The 25,905-nt window shown below is 34.3% G+C and overlaps 2 protein-coding genes across 10 annotated transcripts; both read left to right on the top strand.

Annotated features, from left to right (window-relative positions):
* The first annotated feature begins 1,125 nt into the window (after nucleotides 1-1,125).
* mgat1a (alpha-1,3-mannosyl-glycoprotein 2-beta-N-acetylglucosaminyltransferase a) lies at nucleotides 1,126-11,798 on the top strand. 3 transcript variants are annotated; one of them, XM_087282571.1, is made up of 3 exons: nucleotides 1,126-1,345; nucleotides 7,270-8,195; nucleotides 10,670-11,798. In XM_087282571.1, the coding sequence occupies exons 2-3, from the start codon at nucleotides 7,386-7,388 to the stop codon at nucleotides 11,366-11,368; spliced, it is 1,509 nt and encodes a 502-aa protein (XP_087138697.1). In that variant the 5' UTR covers nucleotides 1,126-1,345; nucleotides 7,270-7,385; the 3' UTR covers nucleotides 11,369-11,798.
* Nucleotides 11,799-13,312: 1,514 nt separating this feature from the next.
* On the top strand, nucleotides 13,313-25,440 carry sh3bp5la (SH3-binding domain protein 5-like, a). Of its 7 annotated transcripts, none has more exons than XR_015508474.1 (8): nucleotides 13,313-13,404; nucleotides 13,512-13,583; nucleotides 13,660-13,891; nucleotides 15,266-15,328; nucleotides 16,773-16,901; nucleotides 17,682-17,840; nucleotides 19,991-20,372; nucleotides 20,597-21,171. XR_015508474.1 is itself a non-coding variant. In XM_087282664.1 (8 exons), the coding sequence occupies exons 3-8, from the start codon at nucleotides 13,670-13,672 to the stop codon at nucleotides 24,422-24,424; spliced, it is 1,278 nt and encodes a 425-aa protein (XP_087138790.1). In that variant the 5' UTR covers nucleotides 13,313-13,404; nucleotides 13,515-13,583; nucleotides 13,662-13,669; the 3' UTR covers nucleotides 24,425-25,440.
* Nucleotides 25,441-25,905: the final 465 nt, after the last annotated feature.

Below are 25,905 nucleotides of genomic sequence, written 5' to 3'. Positions count from 1 at the left end.
GTTTATGCTTTAAGTTCACTATAAAATGTTAAAAATGATACTGCATTGGTGAATGTGATTTAAAACCTCGTTTTCTAGTTATTTTTAAACATTACAGAATCAATTACCCATGGCAAATTTTATATTTACAGTATTTACTCAGCCCACAGCCCTCAGTCATGTCTGCTTTTTGGCCCTTTATAGGAAAAAGTTCGGGCACCTTTTTTCTATAGGGTCACACATATTATGAGTTGTTTATATTGGGAAAAACTCGGTCAAAAACTCTTTAAAACTCAAACTCACAATCTATATATCCAGAAAAGTAAGGCTAATTCAAAGGGGACACAAAACAAGATCACTTTTCTTAAATCATCTGGCAGATGTTTGTCATAGTATTTGTTAAGATAGTATTTGTTTTCTTTTCTTTTATAAATATTGATCAAATGTTAAATTTGGCTTTACATAAAACAAAAAGTAGTTGCCATTGGGATAAAAAGCAAGCCTAATTCAATTAATGGCAGATGTGTTATATCAAGCTTAAACTCACTACATTTTGATGCATAAGACATCTGTGAGCAAATCAAAGTAAGCTTAACTAGTGTATTTTCTAGTTATTTTTAAATATTATCGAATAAATGACCCATGGCAAAATTAATATACAGTATATATTTGGCCCAAAGCCCTCAATCAAGCCTGCATTTGGCCCTTTATATGAAAAAGTTTGGGCACCCCTGTTCTAAAGGGTCACACATATTATGAGTTGTTTATATTGGTAAAACTAGGTCAGAAACTCTCAACTTAAATACCCAAACTCACAATCTATATATCCAGGTGTTTAAAATAGCTGCGCGCCCATTTCAAAACTATAACTTCCCATTCATGTTTAGCACACGGCTTCCCTAAATTGAGGCGGACACCTGTTTTTCACTGTAAGCAGATCCTCACGGCTAATAAATGTCGCGGGATAAGCATAATCACGACGAGTCCTCATAGCCCCTTTTCACCTGAAATCCAATCCACGATGAACACATTGCTAATGCGCATTATGTACACGTATGTCCTCATTAAGGTAAACACACATACAGCTCCTTGTAAGTGACGGGAGAGGCGGGACTTCCTAAAAATGACGCTACCCGGAAGTCAAGTACTCTTACATTCTTGAAGGGTATAAGCGAAGGCAGGAAGTTTACTGCGCTTTAATTGATCGATTATTTAACGTCTAGTCGTCGTAATATTTTAACGACTGACTTGGGCCGGTTGAAATGGGGTATTTTCTGCAAAGCAACGGACGTATGGGTCCACTGACAGAGTAAAGAAGACGGAAAACATGTCAGAGTGTGAGCGCGCGTTGACTCATGTTAGTCAGGTATGTTGACATTATTTTACACAACCTGGTGTAAAATTTTCTGTTCGCATGGGTTACAAACTGATTGGTTTAGTGTGCTAATGTTAGCCAGGTTTGGTTGAAGAAGGGTTGAGGAGCTACAGGTGAGATTATTGATCGACGGAAAAACCTGCTAGATAATGCAATACCATGTTTGCGAATACTGTTGGGACAATATGTCTTTTAAACATCTTGTTTATTCAGTACAGGTATCTAAACATTCTTAATATAAGATCCATTTACCCAAGAGGCTAAATAGTTAAGATATTACGCGTTTTTCCACTTATTTCTTGGAAATATTGATTAAAAATAAATTGGCTTTACGTAAAACAAAATATGGTTACCTGGGGGTAAGAAAAGTAAGCCTAATTCAAAAGGAAAACAAAACCAGATCACTTCTTAATCATCCTACAGATTTGTGTAGTAGTATTAAGCTTAAACTCACTACATTTTGATAAAAACCCGATCTGGTAAGTTTATGTTACAACTGTCTCCATGGAGTGAGCTTAACAACGTTACTTTCTTGTTTGTTTTAGTTAGCATTAGGGCTGCTCGATTTTGGAAAATTCTGATATTGTGATATTTAATTATTCTGTAAATTCTTCTGATATAAATATAGTTTCAGGAGTTTGAATAGCACTATTTGATGGTTTTCTGGGAAATTTAATGGTATTCAGGCACAGAAATTTAAAAATGGCAATGCACAAAATGCTTTTATTACTTCGTTTTGTCTTGTTTCTACTAGGGCTAGATGATACAGCAAAAAAGAAAAAAAAAATGATGACGATATACAGGGTTCAATGCTAAGGATTTTTTTCTACTGGGCCGATCGGGCCAGGTTGAGATTTTTTTCTTAACCTGCCAAAGTTTTCACTGGCTCCACCACAAAAAAAGGTTAATAGCTATTTCTTAGCCACATACTTTAAATAATGTGGCAAAATAATCTGTGTGAATCTAAAATTTAAAGCTTTAAAAAATGTTAATAAATGTATAATGAGCAAAATTCAAGATTTTATGCAAACGAAAGAGCAGTAAAGGTAATGTGCTGGTATTTTATTGCAATTCTAAATTATTTTTATAAAAATGACTTGCCTAACTGACAACAACATTTATTTATTTTTTTCCAGATTCTTAATTTTGTACCCATGTAATTGTCTGCTTCTAAGACTTTAGAAACAGACGTTTTCTTTTAGCCTCATAGTTTGATGTTGCTTCCATGTTGCCATCTTTTTACTTTACTGGTTGTCATCAGGTTATGGAAAAAAAATAACATGCTCATGGTTACTGGTCGATAGGGGACAGTAACTATCCTTTCTACTTTGCCGAGCATCTTTTACTCTTGCCCCGGGCCACCAGGCAGTCCTTATTGTTTAGCCCTGCTATATAATGTTTTATATCATTCGGTACCAATATTTATTGACTTTGTGCTTTAACCAAAGCATTTAGCAATATTAGGGATTTTTATTTATTTAACCACTTTATTTTAATTTACCAACATTACTAAGGGAAATAGTTCTAATAGTCAAAAGCAAAAATACATTTAACACAAATGTCTCGTCTCTTATGTCTTATAATACAATAAACAAGTGTTAAAGAGACTCTCAAATTTGAAAAATAAAATGCTACAAAGTGTGTGCAATGGTAATGCGTAAATACTGAACAATCAAAGCAAACTTTAAGATAATCAACATCTGTTAGATGCCAATAATAATAATACAGTAAGCCTCAAACTCTAAACAAAACAAATTATGATAATCAAATCTGTGCTTTTAAGTAAAGGAACCAACCATCATTCAAATACATGCTGAACATTAAAAATGGAGTGACTACATTACCCCTATGCTAAAGAATCTTTTAGATGGGGTGCTAGTGGCTGGGATGCACAATAAAAGAAACCAAAAAGCCGATCTGGCCACTTGATACATACTTTTTTATTTAAAATCTCCTCACTGCTTCTTGTCGTGGCACTCATTTTTGTGTGTGTTGTTATTCTGACCTGAGCTGAATGAAACCCAACCATAGTCTGTTCACATATTGCATCTAAAAGCAGGTGAAAAGTGTGCGGCGCATGGATTTATTCACCATTTTCATCACGTGCGCCGCGTGCACAACATAGTGTCACCATAGCGCCTTTGTTTTGATATTTAGACTATAAACTTTCTTAGAGTAAAAATATTGTTTTGTTTTTGCCATCAAAAAGCAGAAAAGATATTATAAGATGCTGTTTTAAATTGTAAGTAAATCAGTGTTTTTGAAACCAATAAAGACAGCAGAAGTCAATGATTCACTTAAATGATTTAGCCTGACATATTTACTGTTCCAAAATACTTTAAATGTTTCTCAAAATAAAATATATTGTGCTCAAAGAGGTCATTTTTAATTTTTTTAACCCAAACATTTAAAAAGAGAATATATTGTAGAGCAGTAATCATAATACTGTGAAACTGTCATGTTTTTATCTAAGGTTCTCATACCGTCAGAATCTTATACCAGCCCATGCCCACACTGGACACAAAAGGTTTTTTTCTTTTATTTTGTAGTGAATAAAATTTAATTGTAGTAAACACTCAACTAACTATGGCTAGTTAGGCTAAATAAAAATGTCATAACAATGATCTTAAACTAAACTAAACCGCTTTTGACAATGGATTTCCGTAATCACTATACATTTTAATAATATATTTACATGTAATTTGCATGTTGTTTTTTTTGATGCCGTAACAAGTCACCATTTCTTTTCATTGTTTTAAATAACTAAATAATTACTTTAAAAAACTTTTAAATAATCTTAATTACTTTTACTTTTAAGTAAAATATTAAATAATTGAAGTTTAATTAAAGCTTTTTAGGTTTTAAGTTGTTTGTTTGTACCCAAAAAGCATAAATTGCCCCCAATTTCATTGCAGGAAACTAAGGCCCCATCCACACTAAGATTCATTTAGCTGTAAGTATATGAAAATAAAATATACATTTTTATAGACGTTTCTTCTAGATGAATGTAGAATTTTTTTCCCAAACTAAAACTGTAGTGAGTCCTAAATTGGATTTTTTTTTTTTTAAACGACTCTCTTGCATTTTTATGTGTAAAGCCAATCTTTGTATTTTGAAAGTTAAGTCAACAGCCCACAACTCAAATCAGACACTGCTACGTCTACGTATATTCTTACACTCCAGTTCATTGGCTGTTTCTCAATATGCGTTCTTCAGCAATCTTGTGTAACTTCATCATTGACTGCCAAAGTTCAGTTTCAAAACTCAAGACCGCAAGAACGGGTGACAAGTTAAAGGACCTGCATGTGTTCTTGATATCGAGGATGCACCTATGCAGACTTGAGCACCAAACTCACTCAAGAAGACCCAGAAGTCATTGCGACTGGAGGTGAAAAGCGCAGCAATTTAAATAGATTTATTATTAAAGTTCAGAGATAAAACTCTCAGGAGTTTCCCTAAATAAAATGGTAAAAGTAAACATTACCATGAAAAAGATTATAAAGGCATAAACGCATTAAAGAAGTTTATTTGTCGAAATTCTTATTAAAATCTGTTTTATTTGTATTGTTCAACGTATATTTGTGTGATGCAAGTAAATTAGTCATGCTTGACTAAATTAATGTTTTGCATTTAAGACCTTTTTATTCGCTCAGAACAAATCCTCATTGTGCACTAGTGAAATGCAAAAGAACTTGTTTTGCATTCGAGTCTCTAAGTTGTAACATTGACATTACTACATGAAGGAGATTAACTTTTGCAAATGCGATGTGAACTTTTTTGCAATCTTACTTCAGTGTGATATTCTAAACAACAATTCTAAAATAACAATTTTCTGTTAATTTACTCACATCAAAAATTTAATGACCTTTTTTTCAGTTGAACATTAAAGAATCTTTTTAGCTGAAACTTCTATAATGTAAGCATTGCATTGAAAAATCACCAGCACTTTCAGAATCATGCAAAAAAAATAAAAAATAAATAGCAAAAAATCCTATGCAGGCAAGGCAAAATGAAATACCCCTGGCTCTTGATAATAAACTGAGGTCTTCAGAAGTGAAACTTTAGGTCTGCACAAGAAATTGACTTGTTTAGAGCAGTATTACCTTTTAAGACTCATTTGGCTTTTAATGAGGCTGTGCTTACAAAAGTCTGTAATGCAAACTTCCATTAGCACGGATTAATCGTTCATATGATTGTTTTTTTTTTAAATATTTTTATTATAGTTTTTACAGACATAGAAAAACAAGAAACAGACAGACAAACCCATCATGAAACAATAATCTGTGCAAAATGTAAAATAAAGCATGAAACAAGGGAGAATGGCAAGACATATGACCCTAAAAAAATACTCTTCGATAGATATATATATAAAGGGAGAAGGGACAAAAATGACAAATCTTCAGAAATTAAACAACACTATTATTCTTTATGGTGTTTTAGAAAAAAAGATCCCACATTTAATACCACTTCTGGAACTCCGCCAAATTTTATATCTAATTCTTTTCAAATGTAAAGTGGAGATGAGTCCATGAAGCCAGTCGGGGGAAAAAAAGGCCTAACATTTTTCTTCCAGAAACAAACTATACTTTTTTATGCTATGATCATGCCATACTGAACAGGTAACTGTACATTTTGGTTGAGAGTCTCCAGAAAATCTGACCAGCCAAAAATGGCTATCATTGGGTCAGCAATTAACACAATCATAAACCTTAGCAAAGAACTTAAGTATTTCTTACCAATAACTCTGAATTTGAACATAGGTACCCTCAGCAGCTTTACACTTGTCACATGTGTTGGAAACCAAGGCATAACATTTACTACTGTAAGCTTTGTTTTAGAATAGTGAAGTCTGTGTAATACTTTGCACTGAATAAGCTTGTGTCTAGAATTTTATAGAACATGAATAGTCGCATAAAAGGCATTGATCCCAATCAGCCTCAGAGATTAAAATCCCTAGGTCTTCTTCCTAAGTGACTTTCAAATTATTATTATTATTATTATTATTATTTGACTCTCAAAGTTATGGCAATGCATTATACCATTGACTACATTATACCAAGGACTACAAATCTCTACTGAAGAAAAATGAATCTAGATCTTGCCGCAGGCCCTGAAATTTATTAAAGTGATAGTAGCACCCAAAATTTCCCTACCATTCACTTACACTCAACTTTTTTTCATTATTATTATTTTTGTTAAACACAATTTAAGATATTCTGAAGAATGTTGGAAACCATAGCTATTGACGTACAGTCAAAAATATTCACACTCCTGTGAGGTTTTTCAAATGTTTCCCAAATGATGTTTAATAGAATTTTCCACAGTATTTACTATAATATTGTTTCTTCTTGATAAAGTCTTATATGTTTTATTTCGGCTGGAATAAAAGCAGTAGTTACTAAACCCCGTCAAGCAATATTTACAGAACAAACAATCGTTATACAATGATTTGCCTAATTACACAGTCTTGACTTATTAACCCAGTTAAGCTTTTAAATCACACTTTAAGCTGATTACTAGTCAAATTTAAAAAAAAAAAAAAAAAATTTTTTTAATTTTTTACTGTCATCATGGCAAAGAGAAAAAAAAATCAGTTATTAGAAATGAGTTTAATTTAGTTAAATTATTTCAATTTAAATACAATTAATTAGTAAAACTATTGTGTTTAGAAATGTTGACAATAGTCTCTCCATTAAACAGAAATTGGGCAAAATAATATATAGGGTGGCTAATAATTCTGACTTATTGTAGGAACAAAAAAAAGCTCAAACATCAGTTTTTGTCCCTCAACGTTCTTCAAAATATCGTCCGATATGTTTAACAAAAGAAACTCAAACAGGTTAGGAAAAAGTGAAGAATGAGTAAAGTTGTATGAAGTATCCCTTTAATATCAGTTCAACTTGCTTATTTTACAGGCTCTCCTGAAAGTCATCGTGCCATTGTGGACAGAAAGGTCTTCATCCCAATCCTGAAACCTGGAACGCCACACTTTCCCCTTCTGTTGGTGTAACATTACATATTCCTTCACTTGATGCCTCAAACACGTCATGCAAATGATGTGAAAACAAATTCAAATATTCACAAGACTCTTCCTGCTCATCCATCCACCAAACCCTCCTATTCTAAATGCTCTATCCACATCTTCCTTCCTGAATCCTGTGTCCCATCCTGTGTCAAGGCCATGCTCCGCAAGAGAAGTCCTCTTGTCATTTGTGGTGCTTTCATATTCGTAGCATGGAATGTTGTTCTCCTTTTTGTCCTTATGAGGCGCCCTTCAAGTCCCGGGACTTTCAATAACCAGGATAAACCTGGAGAGACTGAGCACAGAGCCGAAGGAGGCAAGTTTGGAAATATCATGAATGAAGTGATTCGAGTAGCCGATGCATTCGAAGCTGAACTTGCAGCTCAAAAGAAGATCCTACAGCAGATCCAGAGCCACTGGTCAGTGTGGGACAGCAAAGATGGCGTGATTCCTGAGAAGTCGAAATCAGAAGTTGAACACACAGCTCCGGTGGTCATCCCGATTTTAGTCATTGCCTGTAATCGCGTGACGGTGAAACGCTGCCTGGATAAACTCATCGAGCACCGTCCATCAGCCGAGCTTCATCCCATCATAGTGAGCCAGGACTGCGGACACAGAGAGACGTCTGACGTGATTGGCTCATACGGCAGTCAGCTGACACACATAAAACAGCCGGATCTATCGGATGTCGCCGTGCCTCCTCAGCATAAGAAGTTTCAGGGTTACTACAAAATCTCTCGCCACTACAAATGGGCCCTCAGCCAGGTCTTCAACACCTTTTCGTACTCTTCGGTTGTTGTTGTGGAGGACGATTTGGAGGTAAATCTCTTCCACTGATTGTTGTTTGTGTAAATAAAAAAAAAAAAGGTGAATCTGATGGTAAAATATGGTTGACGAGGAGAATTCAGAACTATTAAAAGCTTAAGAGGCCAATCACACTGAACGCACCTTTACGTTCCAAAAACACAAGGCGCACCACACTGCCTTTTTTATTGACAAGAGAAAAAAGAAGCGTGGTGTGCTTTTTATGTCGCAAGGGAATGGCAAAATCAGCTGCGTTGTGTGCGCGAGTTTTGCTGTTGATGTTAATATAATTTTAATATTTAATAATATTGTAATATTCAAGATTTGTGAGGTGTACAGCTCTGGATAACCCAAAACAGCAACTGCAAGTCTCTCCATTTTCAAAAGTTTTCGGTTGTTGTCTTAACTATACAAACACTGCAGGCACCTCAATGGAAACCCTGCCTCTGCTTTCATTTGATTGGAGAATAAAATAGAAACCACTTGCGTAACTGCCTTTTTTGCTCTGAGTTGACTTTTTTTTTTAACTGCGAGCGCACTGCACCAAAGGGCAAAAATGCGAAGCGAAGCTGGCGGTTAAAAAGCGAGGCGTACAGGGCGCATAAGCAGCTTGCATAATGCTTGTTCCCATTAGTAAACCATTCAGAAAAGGCGCCTCTCGACGCAAAAAGCGTATTCGGTGTGATCGGCCCCTAAGACATCTTTATTTTTTGATGTTTTACAGTGAGCAAATGTGTTTGTGTTTGTAAAACTACATGCAGTTGCGCACAAAATCACCAACTACTTAATAGCTACTACATTTGAGTTTGAACTTACTACTCGACCGTTAAAAAAGTACGTTGTATACAGTATGAATTTGAATATGAATGGAACTCGGACGTACAACATCCGCCATTTGTCATCATCACGTGACTTACCTGCGTCAGTTGCGTCACTTCACTCCCATACGCTTCTTAAGTTGTGACGTATGGAATACGGTTTCCGGGTTTAAGCTGCTACTCATTAGAATATTTGTTTATAACCACTTTTTTTCAATCACACATTAAAGTGAATATTATATAAAATCATGTTGTACACAGTCTCTGGATTTGTTGCGTCACGTACACCAATATTTTAACAATTTCTAAAAATTCATCACTTTCCGGCCATCGAATTGTAGGCATGGATGTATATATTGCGAGCGTGATTTTCGAAATTATTACAGCGCTTTGTAAACGTTTATTATTTCCATTTGTTGAGTCTCCCCATACAGTTTGATATAGCACTTGGACCCAGAAGCAACTTTACGTGATGTCACACTTAACAAGCGGATTCAAGAATTATCTCACGTGGCATTATTTTATTTATTATTTTATAAAAATATACAGAGGGGCTAATAATTCTGACTTCAACTTTATATTACGTTTAATTACCTCTTAGTTAAAGCTTTATCAACTATAAAAACCCTTAGGGGAAGGTACACTTGTCAGATTAATTTTCTAACACAGCCATCATTTATAATCAGCAGTGGTGTAAAGTAATAATTTACAAATACTCAAATCACTGTAATTGAGTACTTTTTTTTTTCTCAGGAATTTTAATTTACTAAGTAGTTTAACAAATGTGGACATTTTCTTTCACCTGAGTACATTTTTAATGCTCTATTGCTACTTTTACTCCACTGTTTTTCCTTCAACCTGCAGTCACCACTTTATTTACTTTTGTCTATGGGTAGAATCTATTTGATCATATCATACTCAACTACCTAACTAAAGGGTACTTTATAAATGATTGAAGTCTTTATACTGAGAGACTGTTTAGACCTCATGTCACTAATGAGAAGATGAAGGATGTCTACAATATGATGACAGAAATGGCCTTAAACGATCATTAAATTAACTACAGAATCTTACGTTTTCACACACACACACACACACACACATGCACTATTTGTATGTAAACACTTCAACCTTTCACAATGTAATACAACTTCTTACTAGGGTTGCATGGTTTGCCAGTATTATGGTTGTATCGTGATACTATGGCTCCAAAATACTGGCGGTGCCACTGTAGTTTGTAAACTGTAGTATCGTCATTAACGGTCTATCGAGAGAGCGGGAGGTTGCTGCTTGATCATAACGTGTACAATATAGTATTTCCGACAATTTTCTTTATAATTTAAATTACAGTATCGCAATACTATTTAGTACTGTGATACTTCAGCTGGTATAGTGTTGTAAGATTAATTCATGGTATTGCGACAACCCTACTTTCTACTCGTGAGTACTTTTAAAAGGGCTACTTTTTACTCATACCATGTACTCTACTTGCACTACATTTTTGGGCAAGTAATGGTACTTGTGCTTGAGTTTTCTGTACTTTTCCCACCACTGATTAATCAGAAAATCTGGCATGAAGTGTAATAATTCATGATGGAATGAACTGTTTCTTTGCTGGCATCACAAGCCCATTTTTATTTTGTTAACTCTACGTTGGATCTCTTTCACCAGGTGGCCCCTGATTTCTTCGAGTACTTCAGAGCGCTTCATCCTATGTTAAAATCCGACCCGACGCTGTGGTGCGTGTCTGCCTGGAATGACAACGGCCGGGATGGATTCGTAGACCCTGGAAAAGCGAGCCTCCTGTACAGGACTGATTTTTTCCCAGGCCTGGGCTGGATGCTCACAAAAGACCTCTGGGCAGAGCTTGAGCCAAAATGGCCGGCCTCCTTTTGGGATGACTGGATGCGCCACCCTGATCAGCGCAAAGACAGATCCTGTATCAGACCGGAAATATCCAGAACGTTAACCTTCGGTCGAAAGGGTGTGAGTTTGGGGCAGTTCTACGACAAGTACCTCCGCTTTATTAAGCTCAACACCGAATTTGTGCCTTTTACAAAAATGGACCTGTCTTATTTAGAGAAGGAGAAATATGATGAGAGCTTTGAGAAGGAGGTTTACGCTGCTTCACTTGTCACATTGGAGGACTTAAAGAGTGGTAAACTGTCTGGATCTGGCCCATTTCGGGTGCAATATTCTAGTCCGGACAGTTTTAAAAGTTTGGCTCGCAATCTCGGCGTAATGGACGACCTGAAATCTGGAGTCCCAAGAGCTGGGTATAGAGGAGCAGTCAGCTTTCTTTTACGTGGGAAGAGGGTTTATTTAGCTCCACCTGCTGGTTGGAGTCGGTATGATCCAAGCTGGAGTTGAGGTGGGCTGTGCCTGCTTCACATTTAAGGTGCAAAGCACACTAAAAAAATAATAATATTGCATGTAAACATCATTCCCTTCACAGCATTGATGAGATTAATTATCATTGTGCTGCTTTATGATGGAAAACCTCATTGAAGGGGTTTCAGGATGAACGCGATACCAAAGATTATAAACAAACCAACTTGTTGCCTCAGGTTTCATTATCATGTCTCAATGGTAGGAGTTATACGATCATTTTGATTAGTCAAATCATTAAACTGACAGAGCTAATAAATGAAAAATCTTATAATGACATATTTTTCACACAGTGAGTGTTTGTTCAGGAACAGAACTTGAGTGTAAAATGTGTTTTAAAAAGTAACACTTATTTTTTTTAACTGTGAAAACCGATCTAAGTGCCTATAAATGTAGGAGATTGTTTGATTAATTTCTGTGTACTGTCTTTATTTGATTGTGTGTATGGTTTATAGCGCTGTGATTGCATTTTGTTGGGGGAAATCATGGTATTTTCGATTGTTTTGTGTTTTACTTCTGTGCTGGGATTTTGTTTGGGAGGAAAATACAGTTGTTACATTTAATTGACTCTTTATTTCTTACCCATACAACAATAATAAAAAAATCTATCTATCTATCTATCTATCTATCTATCTATCTATCTATCTATCTATCTATCTATCTATCTATCTATCTATCTATCTATCTATCTATCTATCTATCTATCTATCTATCTATCTATCTACAGTGTTTATTCTGTCTGTCTATCTATTGTCTGTATTATCTGAAGATGATATAGACACTATAGATCAGGGGTCACCAATCCTGGTCCTGGAGGGCCGGTGTCCCTGCAGTGTTTAGCTCCAACTTGCCTCAACACACCTGCCTGGGTGTTTCAAGTATACCTAGTAAGACCTTGATAAGCTTGTTCAGGTGTGTTTGATTAGGGTTGGAGCTAAAATCTGCATGGCACCGGCCCTCCAGGATCAAGTTTGATGACCCCTGCTATAGAAAAATAGATGTTTTAGATAATTTAGACACAAAAGATACTACTGTAGATAATCTTATCTATCTATTATGTGTCTTATGTCTATTATCTACAGTATATATTTTGCTTTCATGTCTTCAGTGTCTATATTATGTACAAGATCAATTTATCTATCTATAGTGTCTACAGTATATTATCTATAGTAGTGTGTATCTTCTGTCTATACAGTCTATGATCTATCTATAGTCTATATTATTGACAGTATAGTGTTCTATCTATCTATCTATCTATCTATCTATCTATCTATCTATCTATCTATCTATCTATCTATCTATCTAGTCTATATCATCAACAGTATCTATCTACCTACAGATAGACTACTGATAGATATATAGATAGACAGACAGACACACTGTAGATAATATAGACTATAGATAGAGAATTGGAAAGAAAGATATTATGGATAATATAGACACGAAAGATACTGTAGATAATCTATCTTATCTATTATGTCTAATGTCTATAGTACGTTATCTACAATACTGTTTCTATTTAAATATAGTGTCTATCTATCTATCTATCTATCTATCTATCTATCTATCTATTTATCTATCTATCTATCTATCTATCTATCTATCTATCTATCCATCTATCTATCTATCTATCTATCTATCTATCTATCTATCTATCTATCTAGTCTCTATAATATCATCTACAGTATCTGTCTATCCACACACATTCATAATTATATATTTCTGTAGAATGTAGTCATTTATTCGATTTATATATATACTTATTATATATACTAAATTAAGCTTTCTGGCATATGAGATTCACCAAACAAAAAGTAATGTTATTTTTAGCCACAAGTTAACTACGTCACCGGAGCACTCCCACGTTATGACGTATGTTGCCAGAGCCACGGCTCTGACGTTAACTACCGTAGCTCAGGCAGTCCTGAAAGGTTTGATTTCGCGTTTTCTATTTACCTCACTCGTGTGTCACATTTCGTTTCGAGCACACAGTAGAGGAATGCTGTGTTAAATATGGGGTAAATTTGAGTCAAATGAATGGACTTATTTGTCATTTTAACTCTATATTTAATTTCCAACCACTTTCAAACTCATCCGTCCGGTTTATTTATGTGCTGGTTTACAGCAGCAGCGTAAACAAACCACCATGGAGGAAGAAAAATATAGTTAAAATACCTTCAGACGAGAGACTTCAACGGTACTTCTCTTATTCGCTTTCGATCTGGTGGTTTTCTACTTTTTAATTGAAATTATTTCATCCTGAATTTCCGGAGAGGCCTGTAAATGGATCCAGCGGCTTTGCGTGAAAGTCCTGCGGGTTCAGGGGCTGCTTTGGCGGAGGAGAGAGGAGGAAATCGGGCGCCGGAGGAGGAGGAGACCGGTGAGGGACGAGAGGCTGATGGAGAGTCCGAGGAAACTGACCTTGAGAGTAGAGACTCCAAATGTCCAGATGAAAACTCACTACATGGAAAACTGACTGAGGAGGAACTGGATCCTAGAATCAAGGTAATGTTTATATACTGACACAGCACTGTTCTCTGAAGATATTCATTCGTTTTTGTAAACTATTTTGCACTAACGTTAAAGTTAATACGCTAATAACGTTAAAAGAAAGAAAAAAGAAGGAGAGAAAGAAAAACAAAGAACAAGAGCATGTATACATAACTTTTACGTTATCATGGAGAAGATGAGTTTAGCTTATTAGGCAACGTATATTCACAGTTCTGATCGCTTTACGACTTGAAAGTCCTTTAAGAGTTTCAATATATATATATATTTTTAAATCAGCCTTGAAATGGAAGATGTTAGGCTTCCTCTCCGACCATTTACACTTGTGTGTATGAAATTTGCCTAACAGATTTAACATAAACAGGAGATTCTTATCTATATCTTTTTTATCTATGTAAAATATTTAAAATCTTTTTTCTTAATAATAATTCCATGACCACTTAGTATATTTAAATAGACATTCAACATCAAACCAGAAATATCTAACATGCACAACTTTACTATCAAAAAACAAATGCATAACAGTGTCAACATCCATTCCACAAAAAACACACGATTCAGAAAGATCAACTTTATACCTCTTGAGAAACTGGTTGGTTGGATCTATTTTATGTGTAATTTTAAAGTAGGTTTTACTGACTTTATTAGTGACACAGTATTTGTTGTTGTAAGTCCAGGTCAAGTTCCAATTAATATTCTGAAATTGGTTATTCCAAAAGTACTTGTGTCTAAAGGTTGCAGGACAATAACCAAACTTTTAAGAAATGTATAATTACAGTTTCTATTTTGATAGATAACATACAAGAGCCTGCCTATAAAAATTAGATAACTGAATGGCCCGGGAGCTTATTAATTTCAAAGTCACACTTTAAAAGAAACTCTATACCACTGACTTTTCCAAAAATAAGGTTTGGGATTATATACCATGTTTTATTTTTATGTTTGATATAATGTTTAATCCAATTCAACTTAAAATTGTATTAGAAGTATCAAAATGAAGCACATTCAAACCTCCTTGATTATATGAATTACATAAAATATTTCTATTTAAATAGTGAGGTTTGTTTTTCCATATGACATTTGACATCCCTGAATTTTTTTTTTTAAATAACTGATTTTGGTACATCTAATACTTTAGCAAAATACACCAATAGTGATAGACCTTCAGTTTTTGACGAAAAAAAAAATATATATATATATAATAAAGAGGTAATAAAAATAATAAATCAAAGTGCATTTTTGATAAATGAATAATTTGAATCCCATTATTATCACACCAGTTTCTAGGTCACACTTCTTCAGATTAAACCAGCAACCTTTAATGAGTAGCCAAGATAAGGTACCTATCATTTACTGTGTTTCTTTGTCCAGGAGGAACTAGAATGTCTAAATGAGACCAGCGAGGAGATCAACAAGATGGAGCTGGAACTGCAAGTATGTGGACATTCAGACAGTGCACTTTGGACAATTCTAACTTTAAGGACATTTTGGATATTCATTTACTTCAAAATATATGCTTCTTGTTGCTCATTGTAATTTACACTCACTTTTATCCAATAAGACTATAATCTTTTTTTTTTTTTTTAGATGTACTTGAGATTAAAGCTGCAGCCTTTGTGCTACTAGCTTAGCTTGATTATTAAACATTAGTCAACCAACACCCAGTTTTATAATAAATTTGATTAAAAGTATTATATTATATTATATTATATTATATTATATTATATTTTGTTATGTTATATTATATTATATTATATTATATTATATTATATTATATTATATTACATTATATTATATCACACTGTATAGACATTTTTATTATAAGATAAAAATATAATTTTTAATAATAACATTTTTAGTATATTTATTACTATTTGTTTATTTATTTATTTATTAATAAACCACAAGAATCAACAAGTTTCTTCACCAAATAAGTAAAATAAAAAAAAGTTTCAAGTTGGTTTTAGTTTATGTTTTTCTTAATAGTTTTAGTTATGTTAATAATACATTTTAATAATAATTTAAAATGGTTAATGAAATATAATATAATATATTATAATGTAATGTTTAAAATAATTTTATTATATACAGTGCCCAGCATAAATGAATACACCCATTGCAGATTTTTCTTTTTATTTATGCTTTCTGTAGTATGTAATACAAAACATTTACTTGTTTACATTAGATTAGTTAGTACTGAAACCAAAACTGGAGCTTATCTAACAAAATAACTTAAGATCCTAGTGCCAAAAAATTGTACAGCCCAACAAATATGTGAGGGAAAAACCCTAAATAAATAAAAAAAAGTCGAAAATATTAAATAAATAATCAAGAGATCTGTAAAGAATATTCAATTTAGTTGTGTAGTTAGTATTTTTTTTTGCAAAACTTTATTTGAATTTAGATGTATGATTTTTCTCCTAAATATTTTAGATGACCAAACAACTTTTTTATTGATTATTACTGTAATAAAACTGTTTTGTATCAATACACCCAAAATATATTACCTATATTTGCTGAGAAATTTAAAAATATATATTCTCTTAATAGTATTTTTAAAAGTTGTTGTATATGATGTGTTTTGGTGTCAGTACAGCAGGATAAAATTTTACTTTTAAACTTTTTAAAGTTTTATTGGTTAATAGCTGAAATAAAAAGATTTTAAAAATTGTTTCAGTTTAGTAAACCACAATAACTCTGCCACTAACCCATATAGTAAAGATAAGATATGTTTCATATTTATCATTATGTTCTAGATGCCCAATAAGATTAACAGTCATGATGTATTTGGCTTGATGAACACATTTTATTTTATCAATAACCTGTCGTGAATATCATGTGATATTAAAGGAAAAAATCTTTCTTTTTTGGTCTTTAGGAAGTTCGGTCCAGCCACAGAAGGATAATGAGTGAATCTGTGCTTAAACTGAAGGCCAAAAGTTCAGAACTGGGTTCATGCATTGAGAAGGCCAGACCTTACTATGAAGCACGAAGAAAAGCAAAAGAGGTAGCATTTACAAAGACATTTATTTGACAAACACTACACTCACAACTCGATTATGGAAAAATTATAATCACAGTTGTAATCAGGATTATTTAAAATGATTCTAAATTGGCTAAAACTTTTTTGATTGATTTATTTAAAGAATTTGAACTTGTATTTTGTTGTTTGATTAATGATAAGCACAGCAGACAGCAGGAATATAGGACACTGTCACTTTAAGAGCCACACGGATCCAATTTACAGTTACACATGCTTTTTTTATTTTCAGAACAAATGAGGGTTTGTGGGAATAATCACTAAACATTGCATTTTGACAAATTTTTGCGTGTGCTTGACAATTTAGGTGCACTAAAGCGGATTTTACATGTTTTATTTATTTTCTGGTGCTTAGCTCAGCACAAGTTCTCTTTTGCACTTTTAAACACATACATAAATCTAATAAACTTTAATAAATCAATATTGTAATGACTTGACTGATTTACACATGAGATTGCACTTTGTGGATGAACTAATCCCACCACTTTCCAGCAGTGCGCATATCTTTTTATGTGGATTATTGCTTTTTTGTCATTTGTTGTAGGCTAAATTTAATTGAATTTCGATTAATTGCACAGCCTCAGTTGCAATCGTCACCTTATCAAATCCTGTTATTTCAATATATGACTGAATTAGAGAAACAACAGGATTTTATTAGGTGAAACTGTTTCTTTAATTCAGTCCCAACTTCCTCTTATCAAATCCTGTTGTTTCTTAAATTCAGTATGTGATTGTTTTGACTCCTAGGCCCAGCAGGAGACCCAGAAAGCAGCACTCAGCTTTGAGAGAGCAGTTTCCATGCACTCGGCTGCTCGAGAGATGGTTCATGTGGCTGAACAGGGTCTCACCGTAGTAAAAACACTGGATCCAACCTGGCAGGAGATGTTGAATCACGCTACCGCGAAGGTAGTGAAATATAAAGTCTTTCAAAATTTGAAGAGTTCAAATGCAAAAACCTCTAAATGGCATCTGAATTTTTCTTCTAAAATAAGCATTTTTATCCGGCTCCTGTGTGTAGGTTCAGTAATATCAATTTTATGGCAAAGAAAAAGCCCTTTTTGTGGTCTTTAAAGTGAAATAACTAAACATAAACAAAAGAGGCTGAGAAAAATATTAATTTTCAATGGAAATTTTAGACGGCACTTAGAGGTTTTTGCTTCTGAACTCTTCCTTTATTCCTCCCTGTTGTTTTAAAGCCACTTAAAAATAAATGTGTATAGGAGAAACATGTATAAGCGTCTTTATGCGACAGTATCAAAAAGCATATTACCATTCTGCTTATGTTTGTGCTTATGCTTATATTTTTGTAGTGTAATGGAAATGCAATCTTAGAATCAAGAAGCAGCACGACTGACAAAAATAATTGTATTCACACAAGCAAATAAGAGGATGAAAGGATGATCATTTGCATGCACAGGTGATGTGATGCGCACTGTTACAATATGTTATATATGGTCAGCAGGCTGAGGATGGGAAAGACCATGTATGGTCAAATTGTAATTTGTAGTGTGACATCATTGATATACGCAAGCATGTGAAGTAAAAGAAAGCAGAGAAAACCTGCTTTGCTGAAATTCCTTGTTTTAGAGGGATAGTTGATTACCAGAGTGAATTAAGCTTAAACATGCACGACTGTTTAAAAAGCATGCGCACTCCCGTTTTCTTATGCGAAGCAACCGTGCCTGGAAATGCAACTGGTGAAATTGGTTCTCTTTGAAAAAGACTGGACAAAACGTGATGCTTGTTCACCCACAGTCCTGCTGCTCTTAAGAGCTTCAGATGTTTAAAAAAATGTCTTTTTGTAAGCAGCAGCAGTTGCTGCTTTTGCTTTAACTGTTCTTTGAACAGATTATTGATGGGCTTAATGTTATCCATGTGCATGTGATCATCCTTTTATTATCACACACATCATGTTTTTCACATGCTTTCTTTTTTCTTACAGTTATTTTTGTTAATATGGTTTAATTATAATTTCTTACAATAGCATTGCTTTAATAGGAGATTAACTCCCCATTTATTTATGTGTAGTTAACTGGTGATCTGAGATTTTTAGCCAGGACAGATTACTGTGCATAGCTCTAGATGCATGACAATAATTCTTTTTTTTTTATATGTCAACTGTTTTTTTGTTTGTTTTTTAAAGAAAAGTTTTGTTGAATAAAAAGTGCATATATACAGCTATATTTAGTTTGTTTTGACACATTATTTAAAATTTGCGGCTAATTAGATATTTGTTTTTTATTAATTCATTAATTCATTTTTCTTAAGTCATGTGAAATAAAAACGAATTGTTGTTATTTGCTCATGCTTTATCCAGCGAGCTCATACACAACACACAAAAAAGTGAAAGTAACAAGGAGGCACGTGGACAAAAAATCTAAATCAAGTAATTTTAGCATGTCAAAGTCAAATTTCTGCACGTAAAATGTATTTTCCAAACAACAAAATTGTGGCTAGTGAAAAGGCGAGTGGCTAGTAATGTTGGAAATCTACTAGCCACAGTAACTGGTGATCAAAAAAGTTAATGTCAAGCCCTGTTTATAATATAGATATAAAATGATACGTTACAAATTCAAAATACCAATACAAAAAATTAAAGAAAATAAAAAGAAACCTGCATGACGATCAGTGTTCACAAACCTGATTTAGATCTTTGAAATCTGTTTAAATCTGTTTGCTTATTTAGTTCAAGCAGCAGGTTGTTCCAAATCACAGTACCTTGAACTGAAAATGTAGTTCATGTAAATGTGTACATTTCCAGCCAAACATTTGGAAACATTAATAATATTTTAAAACAGCTCTTCTGATCTCTTCACATGGCATCTCTACATTTGACTGTATAATAGACAAAAAAATAGAAATAGAATAAATAGAAAAAACTATTTTGAATTTAAATATAACATCTCGCAGTATTAGTGAGTCTTCAATCAAATAAATGCAGCATTAGTGAGCTTCAGAATTATTGCTGGGTTTTATGTACCTACACCGATTATATTTCACCCATTCACCCACAGCATTGCTCATGAGTGATTTGAGTCTGTTGTTGTGTTGTCCAGGTGAACGAGGCTGAAGAGGAGCGATTAAAGAGTGAGCACGAGCACATGCGCGTCACTCAGCTGTGTCAGGAGGCTGAAGCCCGAGTGCAGGAGCTCCAGAAATCCCTTAAGAGAGCCATCGTCAAGTCCAAGTCTTACTTTGAGCTTAAAGCTCAGTTTAATGACATCCTAGAGGTGCGTCAGCGTTTTGTTATAGTTCTTTAGTGTTGGTGTGGACAAATATGACATGTGTGCTGCAGTTTAATGAACAAATGAAGCAAAAAAGAAATTCAACGTTCCTGTCGTTTCAAAGCCACTTTTAAAAAAAATATTCAATATAATAAATGTGAATAAGAGAAACGTGTATAATCATAGTTTTCAGTTCAGTTTGGTTAGATATATGATCATAAAAAGTCTTAATTTTAAGAGATCATGAATATCAGGATTTAAAGGTCACCTATTTTACCCCTTTTTCAAGATTTAAGGTGAGTCTTTTGTGTTTCCAGAATGTGTCTGTAAAGTTTCAGCTTAAAACACCCATCAGATTATTTTTTATACCTTTTAGAATATTGGAATTGTTAGCTGGTTTTGTGGCCTGTGCCTTTAATGCTGGTTCTACCTGCCCACCGTTCCCACGTGCCCCTCAGAATGTGCCTCAATCTCCGCCTCTGCTGCGTCAGATAAGGCTTGTTTAAGATGGCCAAAATCTGCGCAAAATTGATCACTGGAGATCACCGCAATGCATGCCGGTTAGAAATGTGTCTGAGTTTTGTTCGCCATGCTCTGATGTCACGCTGATGTGCGCCAAAAACCTCGGATTGAGCAGTCGGCAGCTGTTGCTCTCCAAAGACTGCGCTCACCAAAGCATGATGGGAAGCGATTGGCTGACGACACAGCTGAATGCTTATTGGATGAGACTGACACATTACACCTTATTCTTTATCTTGTTTTACTAAGGTTTATACCTGGCTTTGCTGAATACCTTTTTTGTATTTTCGTTGAAATTTAAAAAAAAAGTCATAAAAAGCATTACATATGGTTATTTATTTAGATTTACACGCAAATAAAAACAAAACACATCTTTGTAAAAACATAACGTTACCTATCTAATATAACTAAATGTTACTAATAACCCATTAGGATGTGCTTGTGCTGTATTTTATTTATCTCTTATATTAAAGTCTGATTTGTTGTCATTTTCACTTTTTTGTATATTTGTGTGAATTTTGATAAAAAAAAAAACACGAACGCGATCTCCACCACTGATAACGTTTCCAGGCGGCAAAACAGCGAGATTCGGGAAGTGTCCGACTTCTGATGTATATTTTGAGCCCTCCTCTTACTGAGGACACCTGCTCTCGTCAACAATGCAGTCAAGGCGAGGCGCACCTCAAACGAGCCTATTAACAGTACAGTGACAGACATGAAGGAAGCAGATCTCCCGTAACTTTTGTGAGAAATAATTATTTAATGTATTTGTTATGGAGTTAAGTTAAGCCTTTCTGCGATGAGTCGCACACAATGTCGTTAAAAGGTTCATGCACACACACACACACACACATTTACACACACATACAGTGCGTGCGTTTAACTTTGCACTGTTTTTGCAAAGCAAATCATGATGATTAATGATCACAGAGAGCTGAGCAGATTTTTTATTCCCGGTTGGTTTGTGCACGTCCTATCTTGTTGATGTGATTATACGCGTTACTACGGAGACATGTTAATACGTGGCTCTCAATCAATTCGGTGGGTCGAGAAACCGTACTCCTGCATCATGTTGCGATGGGGCTCAAAATGGGAGGGATTTGGATCCTATATTGACATCAGGAAATAAAAAAAGAGACTTATTGTGTTTATATTACCCCAATATGACTGTGGACACACTATACCTACACACAATTCTGTCCAAACTGCTTTATAGGTGCCCTTTAAGGGAATCAGGGAATAGCAGTAATTACTTTGCTGCATATTGTCATTATCAAATATATATAAGGGCTTGTTTAGATACAAAAACAGTATACCTAATTGTTAAACATTATCAGTATTTTTGGTTGCATATTAAATAAATATTTTCATGGCTTTTTAGGACTTTCCATTGACTTGAATGATTAAATTAAATTAATAAAATTATATATAAAAATTAAATAAATATTTAATTTTAATATTGTGTTTATTAATTGCACGTCTTAAAAAGGGTCTTAAGAGTCTTTCAGATATTTAGAAAAATAAATAAACAAAAAACCAGCTTTGAAGAACCATAAAAGAAGTAATTTAATAAATATGAACACATTCAAAGCAAAAAAGATGCATTGCATTCTATTGACCTTGTAGGGATAGTTTACAGTTTAACCCAAAGAATGACCAGTCTGGTAGATGAAGAAGAGCCGGAGTCAGAGATTTAAAAAAAATAAATTAAGTTTACTGAAGATAGTTCGCAGTTTCATTCGCAGAAGCCAGCTTCAACACTCTCAATGAGTTCCTAGGCCGCTCTGCTTGCAGTTTCAACAATCGAACAATTATACTCTTTACACAAGTCCAGAAAGGGTGGGATCCAGGTAAACAGTCCTCATTGGTTACAACAGAAATAGACAATTCTAAATACATGCGTCAAAGAAACATAGTATCTACTTCCAGATATGGATGGCCTTAATACGTGCGTCAAAGAAAGCATTGTATCTGTCTCCAGAGATGGATGGCGACCTGATGCCTAGAGGTGAGGTCGCCCTAAGTTATTAGGAGCTGATCTCCGACCTGTAAAAAGCTAAACCAGGAAAACAATAGACACAAACGACCATCTGTGTTAAAGACTTAAGGATGTTTCTTGTACGTTCAGCTGTGTTATCAGGCTGGTTCAAGACTGTTTCCATCAACAGTCTGCTGCAATATCTTTACTACACACAGTCTATCTCCACACAAAAAGGAGTTACATAAAAATTAATTATACTCAAAAACAGATCAATCAAACAGCTATAATATTATAGGCAATATCAGGACAACTAGAACAGGTGTCTTCTTCTCCTCTGTATGGGGAGAGAGAGAGAGAGATCTCCATGACTTATGACCTGGTTTGTGTGTTTCCTAAAAACAAAGTTAAAATAGACAGGCAAAAAGAGAAACAAGGACATAGAACATTCTTGCAGTAAGCAGTTTTAACTTATTCATTAGTTAAAATCAATTCAGTTAAATACTGAGAAACAGGATGATGAAAAGGATAAACGTTGGTCCATGATGAGACGGATTGGAAAGCAGAAATCCGAATCCTTCAACCTTATTCTAATATACGGAAACGGGCCTGTTTTCGCGATTGTTTTAGAACTTCCGATTCAGTTGCCTATGGGAGAAATGACTAGGAATAATAAACGGCAGAAAACGGTTAAGCTACTTGCTCTACAAACAAATTTTTGCATGACTATACAGACCAAGTAGAATAATATAATAAGGAAATATCAGTTTGCAACATTAAACAGCGAAACGAGCAGTTTTTAATGTCTAAAAATGAATGGAAGTGAATGAGACTGGAAGTTTTGAGTCAAAAAGATTCAAATGGCTGTGCCCGCTCGTCGGCGAAGAATAAGGTGAATAAGCTTGCCATTTCAAAACTGTTTACAATCTAAAGAATACAATAGATTTCTGCCCAACTCTTGCTTATAATCTACTGTTAAAGATAATGTTTTTGGTGCTTATATAATAATATGATTACTTAACTCCCTAAAAATTGTAATAATAAACCGCAACTATATGTATTTCAAAGTAAGATTAAAAACTAAAATTAAAGTAACTTTTAGTATTTTGCATAATCTCCCAAAACATGATTATGGGTAAATGATAGCACAATTTGATTTTTGTTTAATAAACTGTCTCTAAGATTATAGCAATGCGCTGTGAATTTACAATGTAAGTAAAAAAGAAATGTCTTTGCAGGAGCACAAGGCAAGAATTTTACAGTTAGAAGATCGTATTTCCAAAGCCAAGGTCAACTATTCCAGCACTCTGCGCAACCTGGAGCAAATCAGCGAGGAGATTCACGCGCAGAGGGGACAGGACCAAACGATGAACGGACCAATCAGCACGTGCAGTGGGCGGAGTCCTCCTGTAGGAGCAGAGACCGTTAGCAGCACAGGTACAGAGGGCGGAGGCTATATGAGACCAAATAAGTGGGTGCATGGAAAAGAGGGCATGGCTATTTCCAGGGAGTGGGTGGAGTCTAATCCAGACTGGGTGGACATGGGAAAAGGAGCGGTGACACGATCTGGTTCAGACTCTCTTTCCATGGTCAGCTTCCGGACCATCAAATCTGATCTTGAAAAGTATGACTCGGTCGAACATCTCAGTCGACTCAGCAGTTTTTCAGGGGAAGAAAGCGAGAAAGATGGGAAGGATAATAAGCTAAAGAATAACATCGACATTTCAGAGGAGTTCCTCAAACAACACATCAGAAGTGTCAGTTTATGATTGCGACTTTAAATAATAATGTTGTTGTTTTAATAGTTTTGATAGTTTGATTCTTGATTCTTGACTGACAAAGACACTTGTTTAATTTGTATTTATTGAGGATTTTTATTAGTACTTGAAAAGGAGACCGACCAAAATATGATAGTAATATTAATGAATATTATTTTGAACTCTGATTAAATAATTTTTACTCAACCCTTACATGAGAAATTTGCCCTCTTTTGGGTAGTTCAAAATAACTGACAATATTTGTACTGCCAGTAGTTCTCTTTTATTAGCCTAATTATTAAATACTAACACATATTTCCCTTCCATCCTATTAAGCACCTTTGTTTTTCTATGCAAATGTATAAAGCTGTATTTTAAGAACGCTTCGGATATTATAATCTCTGTAGCTGACATAATGATATAACGAGGCCGTTACGCTTTGTGGTGAACTTTTGTTTGCTTACTGACACTCTTTGAAGGTAAAACCCCATTAATCATCAGTTATGGCCAGGATCTAAAATGTCACTATCGTTTTCAGCTTATTTTTAACTTATCGTCTATTTATTTTAACATAAATCTCATGCTGACTTTGATAAGTGGGTTCACAAATAAATGACTAACACTGCTAGGTAGTTATTTCTGCATGCATGAGGCTTACTTTGTTTGTCTCATTTGCATTCGATTTATAACTATTGAAATACAGATCGTGTGCTGTTGGAGAAATAAAGTATTGAATGATTTGTTTTTAATTCTCAGGCCAGGGTTTGTAAAACGCCTGCCACTGAACGTGTTTTGCTGTTTCAGACAATCACTTTTTCTATATTTCAGAATTTATTTTGATTAAAGGAATTTGCAGGCATTATCAGATGCGGTTTTTCATGATCTGTGTGCTTTGTACACCTTTGCAAACTCAGCGTGAGCATCGAATGTTGTTATGTTGTTGTGTTTTGTTAGTGTTCTGTATGAAGATATGCACAGTGTCGTGACATTTGTGGCATCTGATGGAACAATAAATATGTGAAAATCTATATTGTTTTGACAATTCCTCTTTTTTTAAATACAGAATTTAAAGGGGTAGTTTATCCAAAAAAATCCCAAATCCCTTAACTTATTCCAGTTCAGTTTGAGGGTTTTTTTTTATTGATCACCAAAAATATATACTTAAATATATATATAGAAGGTATATATCAAGGTCCATTTGTTTACTTTAGCCACAATGTTGTAACCACGTTCCTCTTGACACTAGTTTGCTATGAGGTATTGAGGTACAAAAAAAAAGCCCCACCCCCTACTCCATATTGCATTACAGTTAAAGTGAAAAAAAGTCTCAGAAACTTTTAGTTCAGGCTGATGTTATCCAGATATTTCACATAGCCTTCTTTCTGGAACTCTAGTCTAAAGCTTCAGATACTACCTGTTAAAAGTCTTGCCACCTATCCAATTTTTTGGACCAATAAATAATAACTTGACTTCTAATTGATCATTTGGTATCA

Source organism: Danio rerio, chromosome 15, assembly GCF_052040795.2.
Source record: "Danio rerio strain M-AB ecotype USA chromosome 15, GRCz13ab, whole genome shotgun sequence".
NCBI lineage: Eukaryota > Metazoa > Chordata > Actinopteri > Cypriniformes > Danionidae > Danio > Danio rerio.
Note: the sequence above shows the minus strand (reverse complement) of the source record. Positions and strands in the feature narration are given on the sequence as shown.